The sequence below is a fragment of the Hakea prostrata genome, chromosome 10 (assembly GCF_041222555.1).
Source record: "Hakea prostrata isolate BN-2017 chromosome 10, UWA_Hpros_2, whole genome shotgun sequence".
In the NCBI taxonomy this organism is placed as follows: Eukaryota; Viridiplantae; Streptophyta; class Magnoliopsida; order Proteales; family Proteaceae; genus Hakea; species Hakea prostrata.
Window position 1 is genome coordinate 18,423,137 of NC_142609.1, and position 15,116 is coordinate 18,438,252.

The following is a 15,116-nucleotide window of genomic DNA, read 5'->3' on the forward strand; positions in this document are numbered from 1 at the left end:
CCTAGGACATTACCATCCAACAGATCAATTCAGGATTTCTTCAAAAGATCCCAATCAAACGATAGGAACTCTGAGCCAAGAAACGTTTGAAACTCGTGATTTTTGAACTTCTAAAACGACATGATGATAAGTCATAAATGGGGTGCCACTTGTCGTTAAAGGAGGACGTGCAGAAAAGTAGTGCGCCGTCATTACCCATTTTCAAGGCGCAGTATAAATAACGGATGACGTCAGCCATTAAACTTCAAAAACCAGGAATACTGTGGATATTACCACAAGTAACACTGGTCGGAAATGTTATCATAGTCGGTCATCAAATCTCTAAAGCCCAACCAAATAAAGCTCGGACTTCAGAGACTCGGGGGCTTATGATGAGGAAAGAATAAATAAGCTTAAACGAACTTGGTTCGAACCCAGTTCAACCTGGTCTAAGCCTAGTTCGACCTGATCGGAATCAAACCAGTTCGGTTGAAGCGACCAGATCGGAATCAAACCAGTTCGGTTTGAGCCTAGTCCGACCAGCTCGGATTGCCAACGGATCGACCAAGTCAAGGTCAGTCAAATAAGTACAAAGGCTAAATAACAAGGTAAATCTGAATAAGATTCTAGCCAAAGAAGCAAGATTCAGTCACGACTCAACTACTCGTGTTTGAGTAGGACTCAATGACTAAAAGTCAGGTCACAACTTAACTAGGGTTTGAATTTCACTCAAACTCGTACATAGAAAATCTATAAAAAGGTAAAGGAGCACAAGAGAAAGGTACGCTGAATAGAATTATCACTATTCATATTATTATTGTTCATTACTTTCTTGCCTTCCTTAGTCGGATTTCTAACTAGATCGTCGGAGGTGAAAACTCGACCTCCACGGTCGAGCTCATCTGTGCTGGTTTAACCGGCTGAAGGGACGAACAGGATTGTGCAGCAACACATTCTTAGCAATAAGGATAACAAAACACCAATTTGTTCCACACTCGTTCTCAAATGTTTTGAACACAAATTTTACCAAATGATCAAAACTACATTTAGAACATAGCTCATTGATGAGAAGGCCAGAAAACAATTATGGCACAAAGAATCTGTTGCACCTAATGGGTGGTCTGTTGATTGGTCGAACCAGCTATTTTGCCAAATTCTTTCCCTATATAAATTGAGGTTGGGCTTGTGTTTCAGCTGTTAAAAATGCCTTATGGATAATGAAATCCAATTTCCATTCATCTTTATTTTAAAATAAAATATGAATCAACTATAAAATCTTCGCTATTTGCTTTAGATTAAACACATTTTGTATGACCAAAACAAATTCCAATGGACCAATATTGCATGAGCTTATTATTGTTTAACTTTTTTTTTTTTTCAATGTCTGATTAATAATCTAAGATGTGAAAAGGAAGCACTTCATAATTTTTTGGAAATGGTTATATGGTTAATACTTACTCTCATTTTCAGGCAATTATGTTTTGTAAGTTTTTGGCGGAAAATGGAGATATTGGAAGATATTGAAAGTCCGTGTATTATTATGTTTTTGGATTCATAGTGCAATTATTTATTTGAACTTACTCAGACAAAAATGGCTACGTAATGTTGGTCCTAAACTCGTAAATCTAATTTTGATAGACGTCTATGATGCTTCACTTATTAATCAATTCATCCAATGGATTAGAGTACTATATGTGAGAAGTTCAGATTTGTGGATTTTCTGGCTTAAAGTTCGTAAGATATGAGGGTGTTGAAATTGTAGAATTTCTGGACTTTTGGCTTAGAAATGATAGTTTGTAACAACGTTTTGAATGTTCTTATAAATATTTATTATGATATTCTCTTCTTTTTTTTATCTTACCCTGACAAATTAATAATTGCCTATTTGATCAAATCAACACAATTGACAACTAGTCAAATACAATTCAAATGTCTTTTCCCAATCTTTGCTAACTCATGCTTCTGAATTACTATGTAAGAAGCCCCTAAGATGATGAACCACTTCCAGATATTTTGAGTGATAAAAAGAGCTTTGACTAAAGCATGTTACAGGGAAAATGTTACTAAAATTGGTTCAGATGTCAAAACAAAATGGTAGCACACGTAATAATCTGCTTGTTAATAGTTATCAATACAGATGCCTGAAGGAGATATCAATTAAGTGAAGCTTTGTTTGCAATTTTGGTATGAAAGTTACCAGAGACGGGCAAGATGTTCTAAACCAGACAGCACCAGGCAAGTTTATGCTGGCTGTCTAAAAGGTTGAGGCCACAGATTTATGAACCAAATAGCAATGTGCTGCAAGGAATCCAGTTCAGTCCCCCAGATTATCTGGCTATGGAAAAACAAGTCAAGCAAATGCAATCATGTATTAAGTAAGCCTGTCCCTGCTGAGCAGTCCATTTACAAATTACAGTGGAGAAGAGTAATGTTGGAAAGGTTGAATTGGATAGTATGATAAGACCAAGATCCCAAGAATAAACAGAAAACCATAACTGGAGGCAATTCACCACAAATTCGCATCTTAATAGCTGGAACATTGTGAGAAATTGTTGGTCCAATCAAATCTTGTGGAGCGAAAATGGAATTGAACAAACATACAGCAGTTTCATGTTGAAGATAACAGTGGCTCTGTGCAGTATGATTCTTGAGAAGAGGTCAATGGGCGTAAACAAGGTGGGCGATAAGAACGGATAGCAGTTGCACAGTTGGCTTCCATCAGGCCATCCTTCTCGTCATGCTCATCGTTTTGCACTACACTCTGAGAACAAAGAGCATGCATACATCAAGATTCAAGTTAAACATACTTGTCGAAGAGCTAGGCAACTGAAGGCATTGGAGTGTTTTTTTCCTTTTTTTTGTTGGGTGGGGGGAGGGTTTGAAAACCAAGGCCACAACTAGGAAACCAAGCCAACCATAAAAAATGAGCTTGGGCGCCTAGGTGTGGGCTTGACAACGATGACCTGAGCTACAGTACATGCTACATTTTTCTCTGACATCATTGCATCACTTAGAATGTCAGATAAGGCTATAGAATAATTCAATGATAACACCATTCCTAGTCGAAGTACTGAATACAGGATTAATTGTTCTCCAATATCAATAGTGGAAAAAAATTGCATATAGATCCTTGACTATTCAATTGTAGTAAAAGAGGCATGAGCAGGAAAAACAGGAAAAGACATTCTAGCAGAGTAATGACATGTTGCATATGGTTCTGGCATGGTACACATTTACCAAATATATGAATGTGATTTCTAGTAGCATGATAACCAGCAAGAAAAAAGACAATAATTGGAAACTGCTAATGGCATGGAAAGAGGCAGGATTTACACCTCCAGCTCTACCTATAGTTAGGGGCAAGAAAATTCCGGCTCCATCCCTCAGGAGAGAAAAGATGCATGAAACAGCATCAGAAACATGGTATAATGAATCAGTTTGAAAAAGCATTATTATGTAGTTAAATCAATAATTAACTGTGATGAACAGAAATTATTTGTTGTATTTGTTTTTCTTTTGGATCCATACCAAGGGTATTATTGTACAAAGCTTCTTGAGACTGGAGGAGAAATTCAAACATAGCAAACCTTAGTTCTTAAATTAACAAGATATACCAGAGCCCTGATACATTACCATAAAGCTGCTCAAGGAGGTAATTTTGTCCTACCACTATGCATTGCTTCAAATGGGTTAGAATATTAAACAAGGGAATCCATAACCTTCATGAATTCTATGTTGGACCTGCATGCAGAATCACCCCCAAAGTTAGCATCACTCTGACTATACCTCTCCATGATGCAGATTCAGCTAGTTTTATGGGCCTAAACCATGTGTAGATAGGTTGACTATGGGTTAGCAGTTTCGCTTCCCAAACTCGAGGATTGGGATAGGCCTTTCGCTGTTTAGTATAAGAGTCTTAATTTTGAGTATTTTATATAAGGTAGCAATAGGACAAGTTTGGGAGATGGAAATTTAATGAATGAAAAGCCTTTTGCTGCTCCTTTCTTCTTCTACAGTGAAGATTTCATACTACGTCTGATCAAGGCTATAGGTATTGGTGTCTGATCAAATTGAACACCCTGCAGTGTTAGGCCTGGATCGTTTATTGATGCAATTGGTGTTTGAACCAGTAGATCCATTGATGGTGCAAGGTCTGGGAGGTTCAGACAAAGCTCCCCTTCAACTTGTGTTGAATACCTTCCTCAACTTCTGTAAACATTGGGTTTTTGTTCAAGTAAATCATCAACATGCTGCTTGCAGAGGTGGTTCTGCGACAACAGTGAGTTTAATTCAATCCCTAGCCCCTTCTCCCCACCTCCACCACCCCCCCCCCCCCCCCCAAAAAAAAAAAGAAGAAAGAAAGATCGATTCTTAACCTTATAAATCCCAAACCACAACATCTTCTCTCAAATTTCCAAACTATCAACCAAATTCATCCCAAACATCCCCTGCCACCATATGTAATTCATAATCTCATCCAAGACTCAACTAATTGACTGAACTGTAAAAATTTCATCCATCCAAAGGAAACATTCCCAAGGCCCAGAATCTCTGATAGTGTCAACCTATCATCCAAGCATCAAGAAACCTGCACTGATATACCCCAGTTGCATGGTATAACTAACACATCAAAGAATAACCCTACGAAAACCCTAAATATTTGTTATCAGCTTCTCCTTCATCCAATGGACATATCATAACTCTCGCCAACCTTAACGCTAGAACCAACCAAGAACCTTCCATAAAATTGTTCGAAAATTGCTTGCTCACTGAAGATCCCATTTATCAGCTGCTAGTTTGATCTCCTGCCAACTAGAACTATGTCAGGTGGTATCAGAGTATGGATGAACATGGTCATCCAAGGCTGCCAGCAGATATCCACCTATAGTTGCAATGGGGGGGGGGGGGGGGGGAGAAGAAGTTACAAAATTTCTCTGCTTAATGGAGGCTTTTATAGCAGAAGATATTAGAGCTATGTCTTCTGATGTGGGAACTCTAAATGCTGAGCAAAAAGCCTTGTTTCCTGGCAAAGAACTATAGGCAGCAGCACAAGAAGGTGTGCCATTACTCCAATAAGGAACAGCAATATGTTTACTAGAAGAAGGGAACAGCCTACACCCCTAGAGGCCTAAAATTTAAAGAATACGATAGCCAACACAATCCCCATCTATTTATGGGTGGTTATTAGCTTTAAATAGTTACATCGACAAGAAAGATAAAACACACTGTAAGTCTGAAATGCCCTCACTTCTATCTTCTATTCTTGAGGGCCTAGATTAAGCAATAGCGTCCACCATCTAGGTCTTCTACAGAGTTTCAGTATCATTCAACGTCCTGTGCTTGTGGTGAAATTGTTTCGCTTCATGGTGTATTTGGTTATTTATGTCTCTTTTTGGACCCTACAGTTATTCAATGTTGATAATATTAGTGCCATTAGCATTACTTCAAATCTTGTGCATTACAACCATACAAAACATGGAGGTTGGTTGTTGTCACTTCAACCAAGAGAATTAACTGACGCTGACATTTGTACAAAGGATATACTCTTGGCTCGACATCAGTTATCTTTTTGACAAACTTGCTGTTAACCCAGCATCAGTTTAAGGGGGAGTGTTACAGTGAGGAGGGATTTGCCATACATTTTGTACATAGTATATTTCTGTCGTATTCATATCCCACAGGGATCTTACTTGTTGATTTTTTTAAATTGTTCTTAGGTTGGGAGGAATGGTCATTCATTTTAAGACCTTACAAACAATCAAGAGAATAAAATTAATATCCATTCAACCTTCGAAATGAATAAAGGGATCACTTGTTTAAAAGTTGGAATTACCTGGACGGAGAAAAGGAAGAATGAAGGACGAAAACGAATGTTGCAGTACTGATCAAATAGTAATGTCAACAAAAGGAGAGCTACTGTAGCAACAGAGGCCATTGGCTTTGACATTAATCCAAATAGGCCAATCATAGTAATTTGCATAAGAACGATTGATATGAAAATGTAACGGTAAATGTATGGCCAGAATTGTCCGCCTGTTTCATAGACAATTTCGTATACATCTTCAATCTGCAAGGAGGCAAGTCATCATTGTGGCACAAAGAAGCAAGACTTTAAATTTACAGACATGTGAAGGGAATGAAAGTAGCTGTCTGAGCGAAACTAAATCAAGGAAAGCATTTATGAAGGAAGACATCGAGGGGTTAAAGACCAAATAAGAGGCCAAGAAAGTAAAAAGAAATGATGCTATATCATATTAGTATAGGACAAAATGTAGGAAAAGATTATGGTTAGTATCCAGTTAACACTATATTAAATATTACAGAGATGATGATTAGGCCAATTTACCCCTTGAAGCAAGTGCTTTCTGAAGATGGTCCGAATCTTCAATGTGTTTTCAGACATTTTTTTACAGACAACTCACTTAAATGTGTGAAATCAAACATGGGGCAAGCATAAAATACATCAATAGAAAACAGAAAACTGAAATGAGAAGAGAAAGAAAAGCACCTGATTTATATACACCACATATCCAAGGAAGAAATACACAATAAGAAATGGAAGCAGCAACGGAGCAACAACTGCATATTCCATTCCTATTAATATAGAAAGTGAGACAAAAGGAATAACCCTATAGTAGGGCAGTGGGTAAAGATATGGTTGTTTCTTTCTTCTTCGAAAAAGAGCTCTCACAGCATGCCAAATAATCAAGCCAGGTTGAAGAACTTCCAGTGAGAAACCTGACAACCCATCTGTCAGGATGTATGTCATAAAGAAATCTGCCTGAAAGACGAGACAAAGCAATGAATTTAGTTCCTTCTATGACAATAAACATGAGTCAAGAATACACAAGCTGGACATCAGAGTACTGATCATGTCTTGAGTACTTATCTATACTCATAGTCAAATCTGAACTTGAATCATACTAATGTGATTCATTAATCTCTACCAGTTTAATCTCATTTCAGACGTAAGAAATACTAGTAGGATCATAACAAAACGGGGTCTTTAGAAGTGGAACCAACCTAATACCCAGAATAGGCACCATATTTGCATATTTTTGGATTAAGAAAATTGATTTGTGCACACATTCAAATGAGAAAAGTCCTCGAAGCAATGACAACTCATTATATGATTATACATTTCTTCCAATATGTCTCCCCAGTCAATAAGAATAACATGAATTGAGGAACAATATCTACAACAATAGGGGAAAAGAAATTCTTAAGGCTCTGTTATTTCAAGATGTAAACCATGTAAGTGGAAAGAAATTTAGGTAAATCAGCATCTAGAGACATGACATTATGTGAAAATTCCCTCTGTTTTTTTTCCTCCTGAAAAGAAATGTAACTATTGAAAGACTTGGAGAAATCCTGAATTGTGTCTGAAGGAAACAACACGAGCTTTATTTATAGTCATGAATTGCCAAATACAAAACAAACCAAATCTTCCCAGTGTAGGAATCTTACAAGAGATCCTAGCAAACCTACCATTAATAATAAAAAAAAATTTAAAAATTAAAAACACAAAAAATAGAAAGTAAATCTACTAATACAATCTCACCCCCAAATCTACTAGCACTAGTCGTTCTTTTTTTTTTTTTCCCTCCTCCCCGGTCTTTCCCCCCCCCCCCCCCCCCCCCTGCCCCCCCCCCCCCCCCGCTCTGGGGGGGGGGCGGCCGGGTGTTCTGTCTTACAACATTTTCCCTCAAGTTGGAGCATAGACATTTATCATGGCCAACTTGCCAATGATACTATTGAGCATCTTGGTGCTCAAGCTCTTTGTAAGCACAGCAGCCCATTGATCTGAGGTAACAAAAATGATATGAATCAATCTAGCCTCAATCTTCTCTATGATGAAATGTTTGTCAATCTCCACATGCTTGGTTCTGTCATCCTGTACTGAATTGTGAGCTATGTTGATTGTTAACTTATTGAGTACAATTGTATAGGAGTCTCCGAATCTGACCCAATCTCTTGAAGCACCCTTTCAGCCATAGTACCTCACAAATAACCTGAGCAATCACCCTAAACTTGGCCTCAGCATTGGACCTCGCAACCACCGGTTGTTTCTTGCTTCTCCAAGTCACCAAATTACCTCCCATATACATACAATACCCAACGGTAGACCTTCTATCATCCGAACTCCCTGCCTAGTATGTATCTGTGTATGCCTCAATATTCATGTGTCCATGAGCTGAAATTAAAATTCCTTTTCTTGTAGTGGCCTTCAAGTACCTCAAGATACAATACATTGCATCCAAGAGTGAGGACTAAAGATCATGCATATACTAGTTGGCAACATTAACTACAAATGTGATGTTTGGTTTGGTATGAGATAGATAGATCAATTTTCCCACCAACTTTTCATACCTCGTCTAGTCAATTGGTTCTCCTTCTCTAGCCTTCAAGTGTAGGTTAGGCTGAATAAGAGTTTCAGCAGGCTTACATCCTAGCATCTCAGTTTCCTAAGTAGATCCAGAGTATACTTCCTCTGAGAAAAATACACACCACTGGCCGTATATGCCAACTCCAACCCTAGGAAATTTCTGAGGTTTCCCATATCTTTAATTTCAAATTCCGTTCCCAAGAAGGTCTTTAAAGCTGAAATGTTATCCTCGTTGTTGCTTGTGATTATGGAGTCATCTACATATACTAGAAGTACAACAATGTGGGAACTGTCTCTTTTAATGAACAAAGTTTGATCAACATTACAACCATTAGAGATTATGGCCTTATGCAATCTCCCAAAGCATGCTCTTGGAGATTGCATCAACGCAAATAAAGCCCGCTTCAACTTGTATACTTTCCCAACGATCTTAGTAATGGAATACCCAAGTGGCACATCCGTGTATACCTCCTCTTGGAGTTCCCCATGTAGAAAAGCATTCTTAGCATCTAATTGTTGTAGGCTCCACCCTTTATTCATCAAACATGAAAGAACAACCTGAACTATGTTCATCTTGGCAACATGGCAAATGTCTCCTAGAAGTCAATCCCATAATTCTGAGTGAAGCTTTTTGCCATCAATCTTGCCTTGTACCTCTCAAGAGTCCCATCTACCTTGTCCTTGATCACGAACACCCATTTGCACCCAATAATCCGATTTCCTACAGGCAAAGTCACCAATTCCCATGTTTTGTTTTTCCCTAGAGCTTGAATATCCTCATCCATTGCTTCCTACCAGTTTGAGTGGGATAATGCTTCTAGTTAAGTATTAGGAACAGAAGTAGAGGACAGAGGAAACAAAACTTTGAAACTCTAGGGATGAGGCCTAATATAAAACAAAATTGGAAATAAGATGTTTGGTGCAAGTTGTAACCGCTATTTAATGCAAGTGATAAGTGCAAACTAGGGTCAAAAGAGCGGTCAAAGATAGGTTCATCCGAAGAAACTTGTACTTGAGGACTAGGAGCTGAAGCTTCTAACTAGCTAAGCATAGAAGGGGGTTCTCGCTACTTTCTTTTATACGTCTTTGGAGGTCTTTGCTCCCACTGTACATCAACCACAAGCTATTCCGGTCCGGTCAGTCCATCTTCCAAAGGAGGACCATTTGCAGCAACCTTAGAAGAAATATCTAAAGGAGGAATCAATATAGGAATCTTTTCACTAAGACTCTCCCCCTGAAGATGTTAGGGGCAAAAAAAAGAACCTATTGCTGAAACACCACATCTATAGAGACAAAAGAAATGACAAGAACCAGGCTGATAACACTTACACCCCTTTTAAGTAGCAGGATAACCCAAGAAAATGCACCGCAACCCATGAAGGTCCAACTTTCCATAAACATGGTAGTTTCGGGCAAAGGCAACACAACCAAAACCTTAGGTGGTACAATAAAGGTTGTTGTCCCTAAAAGAACCTCAAAGGGGTAGCGTTGTTCTAAGACTCAGGAAGGCATTCGATAAATCAAATAAATTGCAGTAAGAACCACATCACCCCAAAACCAACGAGGCACATGCATAGTATACACTAGAGAACATGCTACCTTAAGTAGATTTCTATTTTTTGTGTTCGGCAACCCCATTTTGAGGTGGTATGATGCCATAGTCAGCTAAGTAAGAATGGAATGCACCACCCAAGTACTCAGTCCCATTATCCATGCAAAGGATTTTGACTGTGGCCCCAAATTGTGTCCTAACCATAGTATGAAAATTTTGGAAGTACGAAAAAACATCACGCTTTTGGAGAAATAGACCCACACAGTCCTAGTGTAATAATCAACAAATCTAACAAACCACCTATACCAGACAAAGATAAGTTCAAGGACCCCGCACATGAGACTATCAAAGTGAATAACTGAAAAAGGAACAGTACTACGATGGTACAAAATAGGACAAACTTGCCTAGTTTGTTTCGCTAAAATACAAGTCTCACAATAAAAATCATTCAAAATACATCTTTTAACAAAATTCGGAAATAACTTAGTCAAAATAGATAAAGGAATGTGGCCAAGACGACGATGCCACTGCAATAAAGTTAAAAGGCTAGAAGAAGTGGAACTAAAGGCCATAAAAAGAGCTAATGGAGACCCATCTAACAAGTATCTACCACAACCAATCGTATGCCCCATTTCCCGGCCCTGAAACACAAAGCGAGAAGGGAAAAAGGTTATTTTCCAATTCATATAACGAGTAAGGCTACAACTACAACAATAAGCCTTGTCCCAACTAAATGGGGTCAGCTACATGGATTCTTGCTTTCCAATTAGTTATGTTCGAGGCCAAGCCAGATACAAGGCCTAAGCTATGCATATCCTTTCTCACCAATTCCCTTAAAGTCATCTTAGGTCTGCCCCTAGCTCTTACAGATATTTCAATCTGGATTATATCACTTCTCTGTACATGGGCATTTATAGGTCTCCATTGAACATGGTTGTGCCACCTCAAACGACTTTCTCAAAGCTTATCACTAATGGGAGCAACTCCCAGACCAACTCTAACATAATCATTCCTTATCTTATCCTTCCTAGTTTTGCCACTCATCCATCTTAGCATCCTCATTTCTGGTACACTGAGTTTATCGATATGATTCTTTTCAACAACCCAACACTGGTCGGACAACGGTCCTATAGAATTTTCCTTTCATTTTTAAAGAAATACGTCGATCACACAAGACCCCGGACACACCTCTCCACTTTATCCACCTTATTTTAATTCTTTAGGAAGCATCATCCTCTATATCATCTCTTTTATTTATGATTGAACCTAGGTACTTGAAACAATCACTCTGAGGAATCCTTATTGTTAAGTTTTACCACTTCATTGTGTGCCCGATGATGACTTGTTACAAACTAGATATTTTGTCTTCGTTCTACTTAGTTTAAAGCTTCTTGATCCAAAGCAGCTCTCCATGATTCTAACTTGGTATTAATCTCCACCTGAGTCTCATCTATCAACACAATATCATCAATAAAAAGCATACACCAAAGGACCTTGTCTTGAATCTCTATGGTTAATTCATCCATTACAAGTGCAAATAAATATGAGCTTAAAGTTGATCCTTAATGTAGCCCAACTGTAATTAGGAATTCATTACTTTGTCCCCCCACTATTCTTACACTCGTCATTGAACCATCATACAACAACAACAAGCCTTGCCCCAACTAAATAGGCCGGCTACATAGATTCTTGCCTTCCAATCAGTTCTGTTTGAGGCCATACTAGATACAAGGCCTAAGCTATGCATATCCTTTCTCACCACTTCTCTTAAGGTTATCATAGGTTTACCCCTAGCTCTTCTAGTTCCTTCAATGAGGATTATATCACTTCTCTGTATAGGGGCATTTATAGGTCTCTGTTAAACATGGTTGTGCCACCTCAAATGACTCCTGAAGCTTATCACTTATGGGAGCAACTCCCAAACCAACTCTAATATGATCATTCCTTATCTTATCCTTTCTAGTTTTACCACTCATCCATCTTAGCATCCTCATTTCTGCTACACTGAGTTTATCTATATAATTCTTTTTAATAGCCCAACACTCTGCATCGTACATTATAGTTGGTCGAACAACAGTTCTATAGAATTTTCCTTTAAGCTTTAATGGATATGTCGATCACACAAGACCCCGGACGTACCTCTCCACTTCATCCACCCTATTTCAATTCTTTGGGGAATATCATCCTCTATATCACCTCTTTTGATTCTGATTAAACCTAGGTACCTAAAAGAATCATTCTGAGGAATCTCCTTATCGTCAAGTTTCACCACCTCATTGTCTACCTGATCATGACTAAAGTTACAAACAAGATATTTTGTCTTCGTTCTACTTAATTTAAGGCCTCTCGATTCCAAAGCTGCTCTCCATGATTCTAACTTGGTATTAATCCCCACTGGAGTCTCATCTATCAACACAATATCATCAGCAAAAAGCATACACTAAGGACCTCGATTGAATGTCTTTGGTTAATTCATCCATTACAATTGCAAATAAATATGGGCTTAAAGTTGATCCTTGATGTTACCCAACTATAAGTGGGAATTCATTACTTTGTCCCCCCACTATTCTTACACTTGTCACTAAACCATCATATACATTCTTAATTATGTCTACATATTTACTTATAAAACTTATTTCCTCTAGTACTTGCCAAATTAACGCTTTAGGAACTCTATTATAATTTTTTTCTAGGTCAATAAATACCATATGGTCTTTCCTACACTCTCTATATGTTTCCATAAGTCTCCTAATTAGGTTAATAGCCTCCGTTGAAAATCTTCCCATCATAAACCCAAATTGGTTCTCCGTAATTGTGGTTAAGTGTCTCAAACGAGTTTCAATTATTCTCTCCATAATTTCATAGTATGACTCATCAGTTAATGCCCCTATAGTTATTACAACTTTGAATATCTCCTTTATTTTTGTAAATTTGAACTATGATGTTTCTCCTCCATTCATCTGGCATTTTCCTTGTGCTCATAATCTTATTAAACAACTTAATCAACCAAACTAGCCCATGGCTTCATAAGCTCTTCCATACTTCTTTTGGGATTTCATCAAGACCTTGTGTCTTGCCTAGTTTCATCCTCCTTAGTGCTTCTTTTACTTTAGACATCAAAATTCTTCGTATGTGTCCGAAAATTGGTGCCTTGGTGAATGTTGTAAGCGTCCAAATCACAGTTGCTTGAAGTATGCTTGTTTAGTAGACTAGAAAATAGATTTCCCATCTTTTCTTAATGTCCTCATCACATACTAGTACTTTACCACCTCCATTTTTAATATATCTAACATGGTCAAGATTTCTACTCTTCCTATCCTTAATAACTATCTTATGAATAGATTTTTCCCCTTCCTTCGTGCCTAACTTATTGTATAACACTTCATACTTCTTCTCCCTTGCTTTTTCCTCAATTTTCTTAGCTCCATTTCTAGCCAACCTATACCTTTCAAGATCCTCAACATCCTTAGTTCATTGCCATGTCTGAAAACTAGCTTTCTTATTCCTAATGGCAGCTTGAACCTCACTATCCCACCACCAAGTCTCTAAATAAGAATGGAGCTTTCCTTTTAATTCACCTAGAACATCTTTAGCACCTTAAAACATATAGCCATCTCATTCCACATCGCATTAGTGTCTCCCGCAAAATCCCACTTTCCTTGTTTGACTACTTCATTAGCGAAGGATTTCAAACACTCGCCTTTCAAGTTCCACCATCTTATTCTGGGATAGTTAACCTTGCACCTTTTATGAGTTTTAGAGGTTAGGCACATATTCAAGACCACAAGTCTATGTTGTGTAGTTAAGTTTTCCCTTGGTATCACCTTACAAGCCTAGCACAACAATCTATCAGTCCTTCTTGTTAGGAAGAAATCTATTTGGCTTCTATAATGTCCACTTTTGAAGGTAATTAAATACTCCACTCTTTTTTTGAAGTAAGTATTGATAATAGATAGATCAAAAGCAATAACAAAATCTAAAATTGAGATCCCTTCCTTATTCCTCTCTCAAAAACCATATCCTCCATGTACACTCACATAGCCTCTTTGATCTTTTCCAATATGTCCATTTAGATCACCTCCTATGATAATCTTTTATCCTCAACGAATTCCTTGCATTAGTCCATCCATATTTTCCCAAAATTATAACTATAGACTCCCATCCAATCCTCTTTAAGGTGCATATGCACAAATTATATTTACAATCTCTTTCTCCATTACAAGCTTGATTGCATAATCCTATCACCCACTCTTTTAACATCCACCACATCATTCTTAAAATTTTTATCCACTATTATACCCATGGTAGAAGATCTCGCTCTCGAGAGAGATCTCGCCACCTTGAAAAAGAGAGATCTCGACCATCTCGGTGAGATCTCGGTCGAGATATACAATTTTTGGCGTCAACTCGGTGGCCCATCTCGGTGGGTTTTAGGGTCCCAATTGGGTTGAAACTTGGTATTTAGCTTATTTAAGGCCTTTTGAATACGTTGATGGCCTTGGATTTGTCAGAAACAACCCTATGTATGATTTCTAAGTCTACCCATAGTGTGAAACCGAAATGTAGTAGGATTAGGGAATGCAATGTTATACAACATGTAATATAGAACCTTTAAAGCATATAAATGAAAAGCAAGTATATCAAATGCATCAACTAACTTAAATGTTATCAAAATTCCATCCATATGAGTATCACAATCTCAATTTTCAAGTATAAAATAATTATACAACCATTAGAAGTTCTATATAAGTCATTAAATCATAAATTCATAAGACAAGTAGAGAATGATTGATCTTCCTTGTTGTAGATGTGCTAAGAGTAGTTGCAAGTGAAAATTCAGCCAAAATCCACAAAAAAATGCAAAAATTAAGAGTTCCAGCGAGATCCGGGCGAGATATTGGCGAGATATAGCGAGATATGGCAAGATCTCGAGCGAGATATCCCAACTCGCAGATCTCGACCTCCATCTCGTCTCGCCAATGTGAAAAAACGAGATATCTCGCGAGATCTCGCCGAGATCTCGCGAGATCTCCCACCATGATTATACCTACTAATACAAAAAAGGTTAGCTGAAAACTTAGGAAGCAAAACAAAAAATAGAGTAAGAGTAGGTGAACAAACAATAAATCCCTACCCAAAGAGCGGAAAGAGATTCATCAGCCATTCGATATCCTAAGATAAAGGAACAAAGGAATAATA

The 15,116-nt window shown here is 37.9% G+C and overlaps 1 protein-coding gene across 1 annotated transcript in view; it reads right to left on the reverse strand.

Moving 5' to 3' along the window:
• Nucleotides 1-2,338: 2,338 nt before the first annotated feature.
• LOC149002221 (Early-responsive to dehydration stress protein (ERD4)) overlaps nucleotides 2,339-15,116 on the reverse strand; it is a 56,055-nt gene continuing 43,277 nt past the window's right edge. The window contains exons 7-9 of the mRNA XM_089137478.1: nucleotides 6,488-6,760; nucleotides 5,813-6,046; nucleotides 2,339-2,740 (exon numbers count right to left, since the gene is read on the reverse strand). Of these exons, the coding sequence (XP_088993604.1) occupies nucleotides 2,588-2,740; nucleotides 5,813-6,046; nucleotides 6,488-6,760 (660 nt within the window). The 3' untranslated portion in view covers nucleotides 2,339-2,587. The remainder of the gene's footprint in view (nucleotides 2,741-5,812; nucleotides 6,047-6,487; nucleotides 6,761-15,116) is intronic.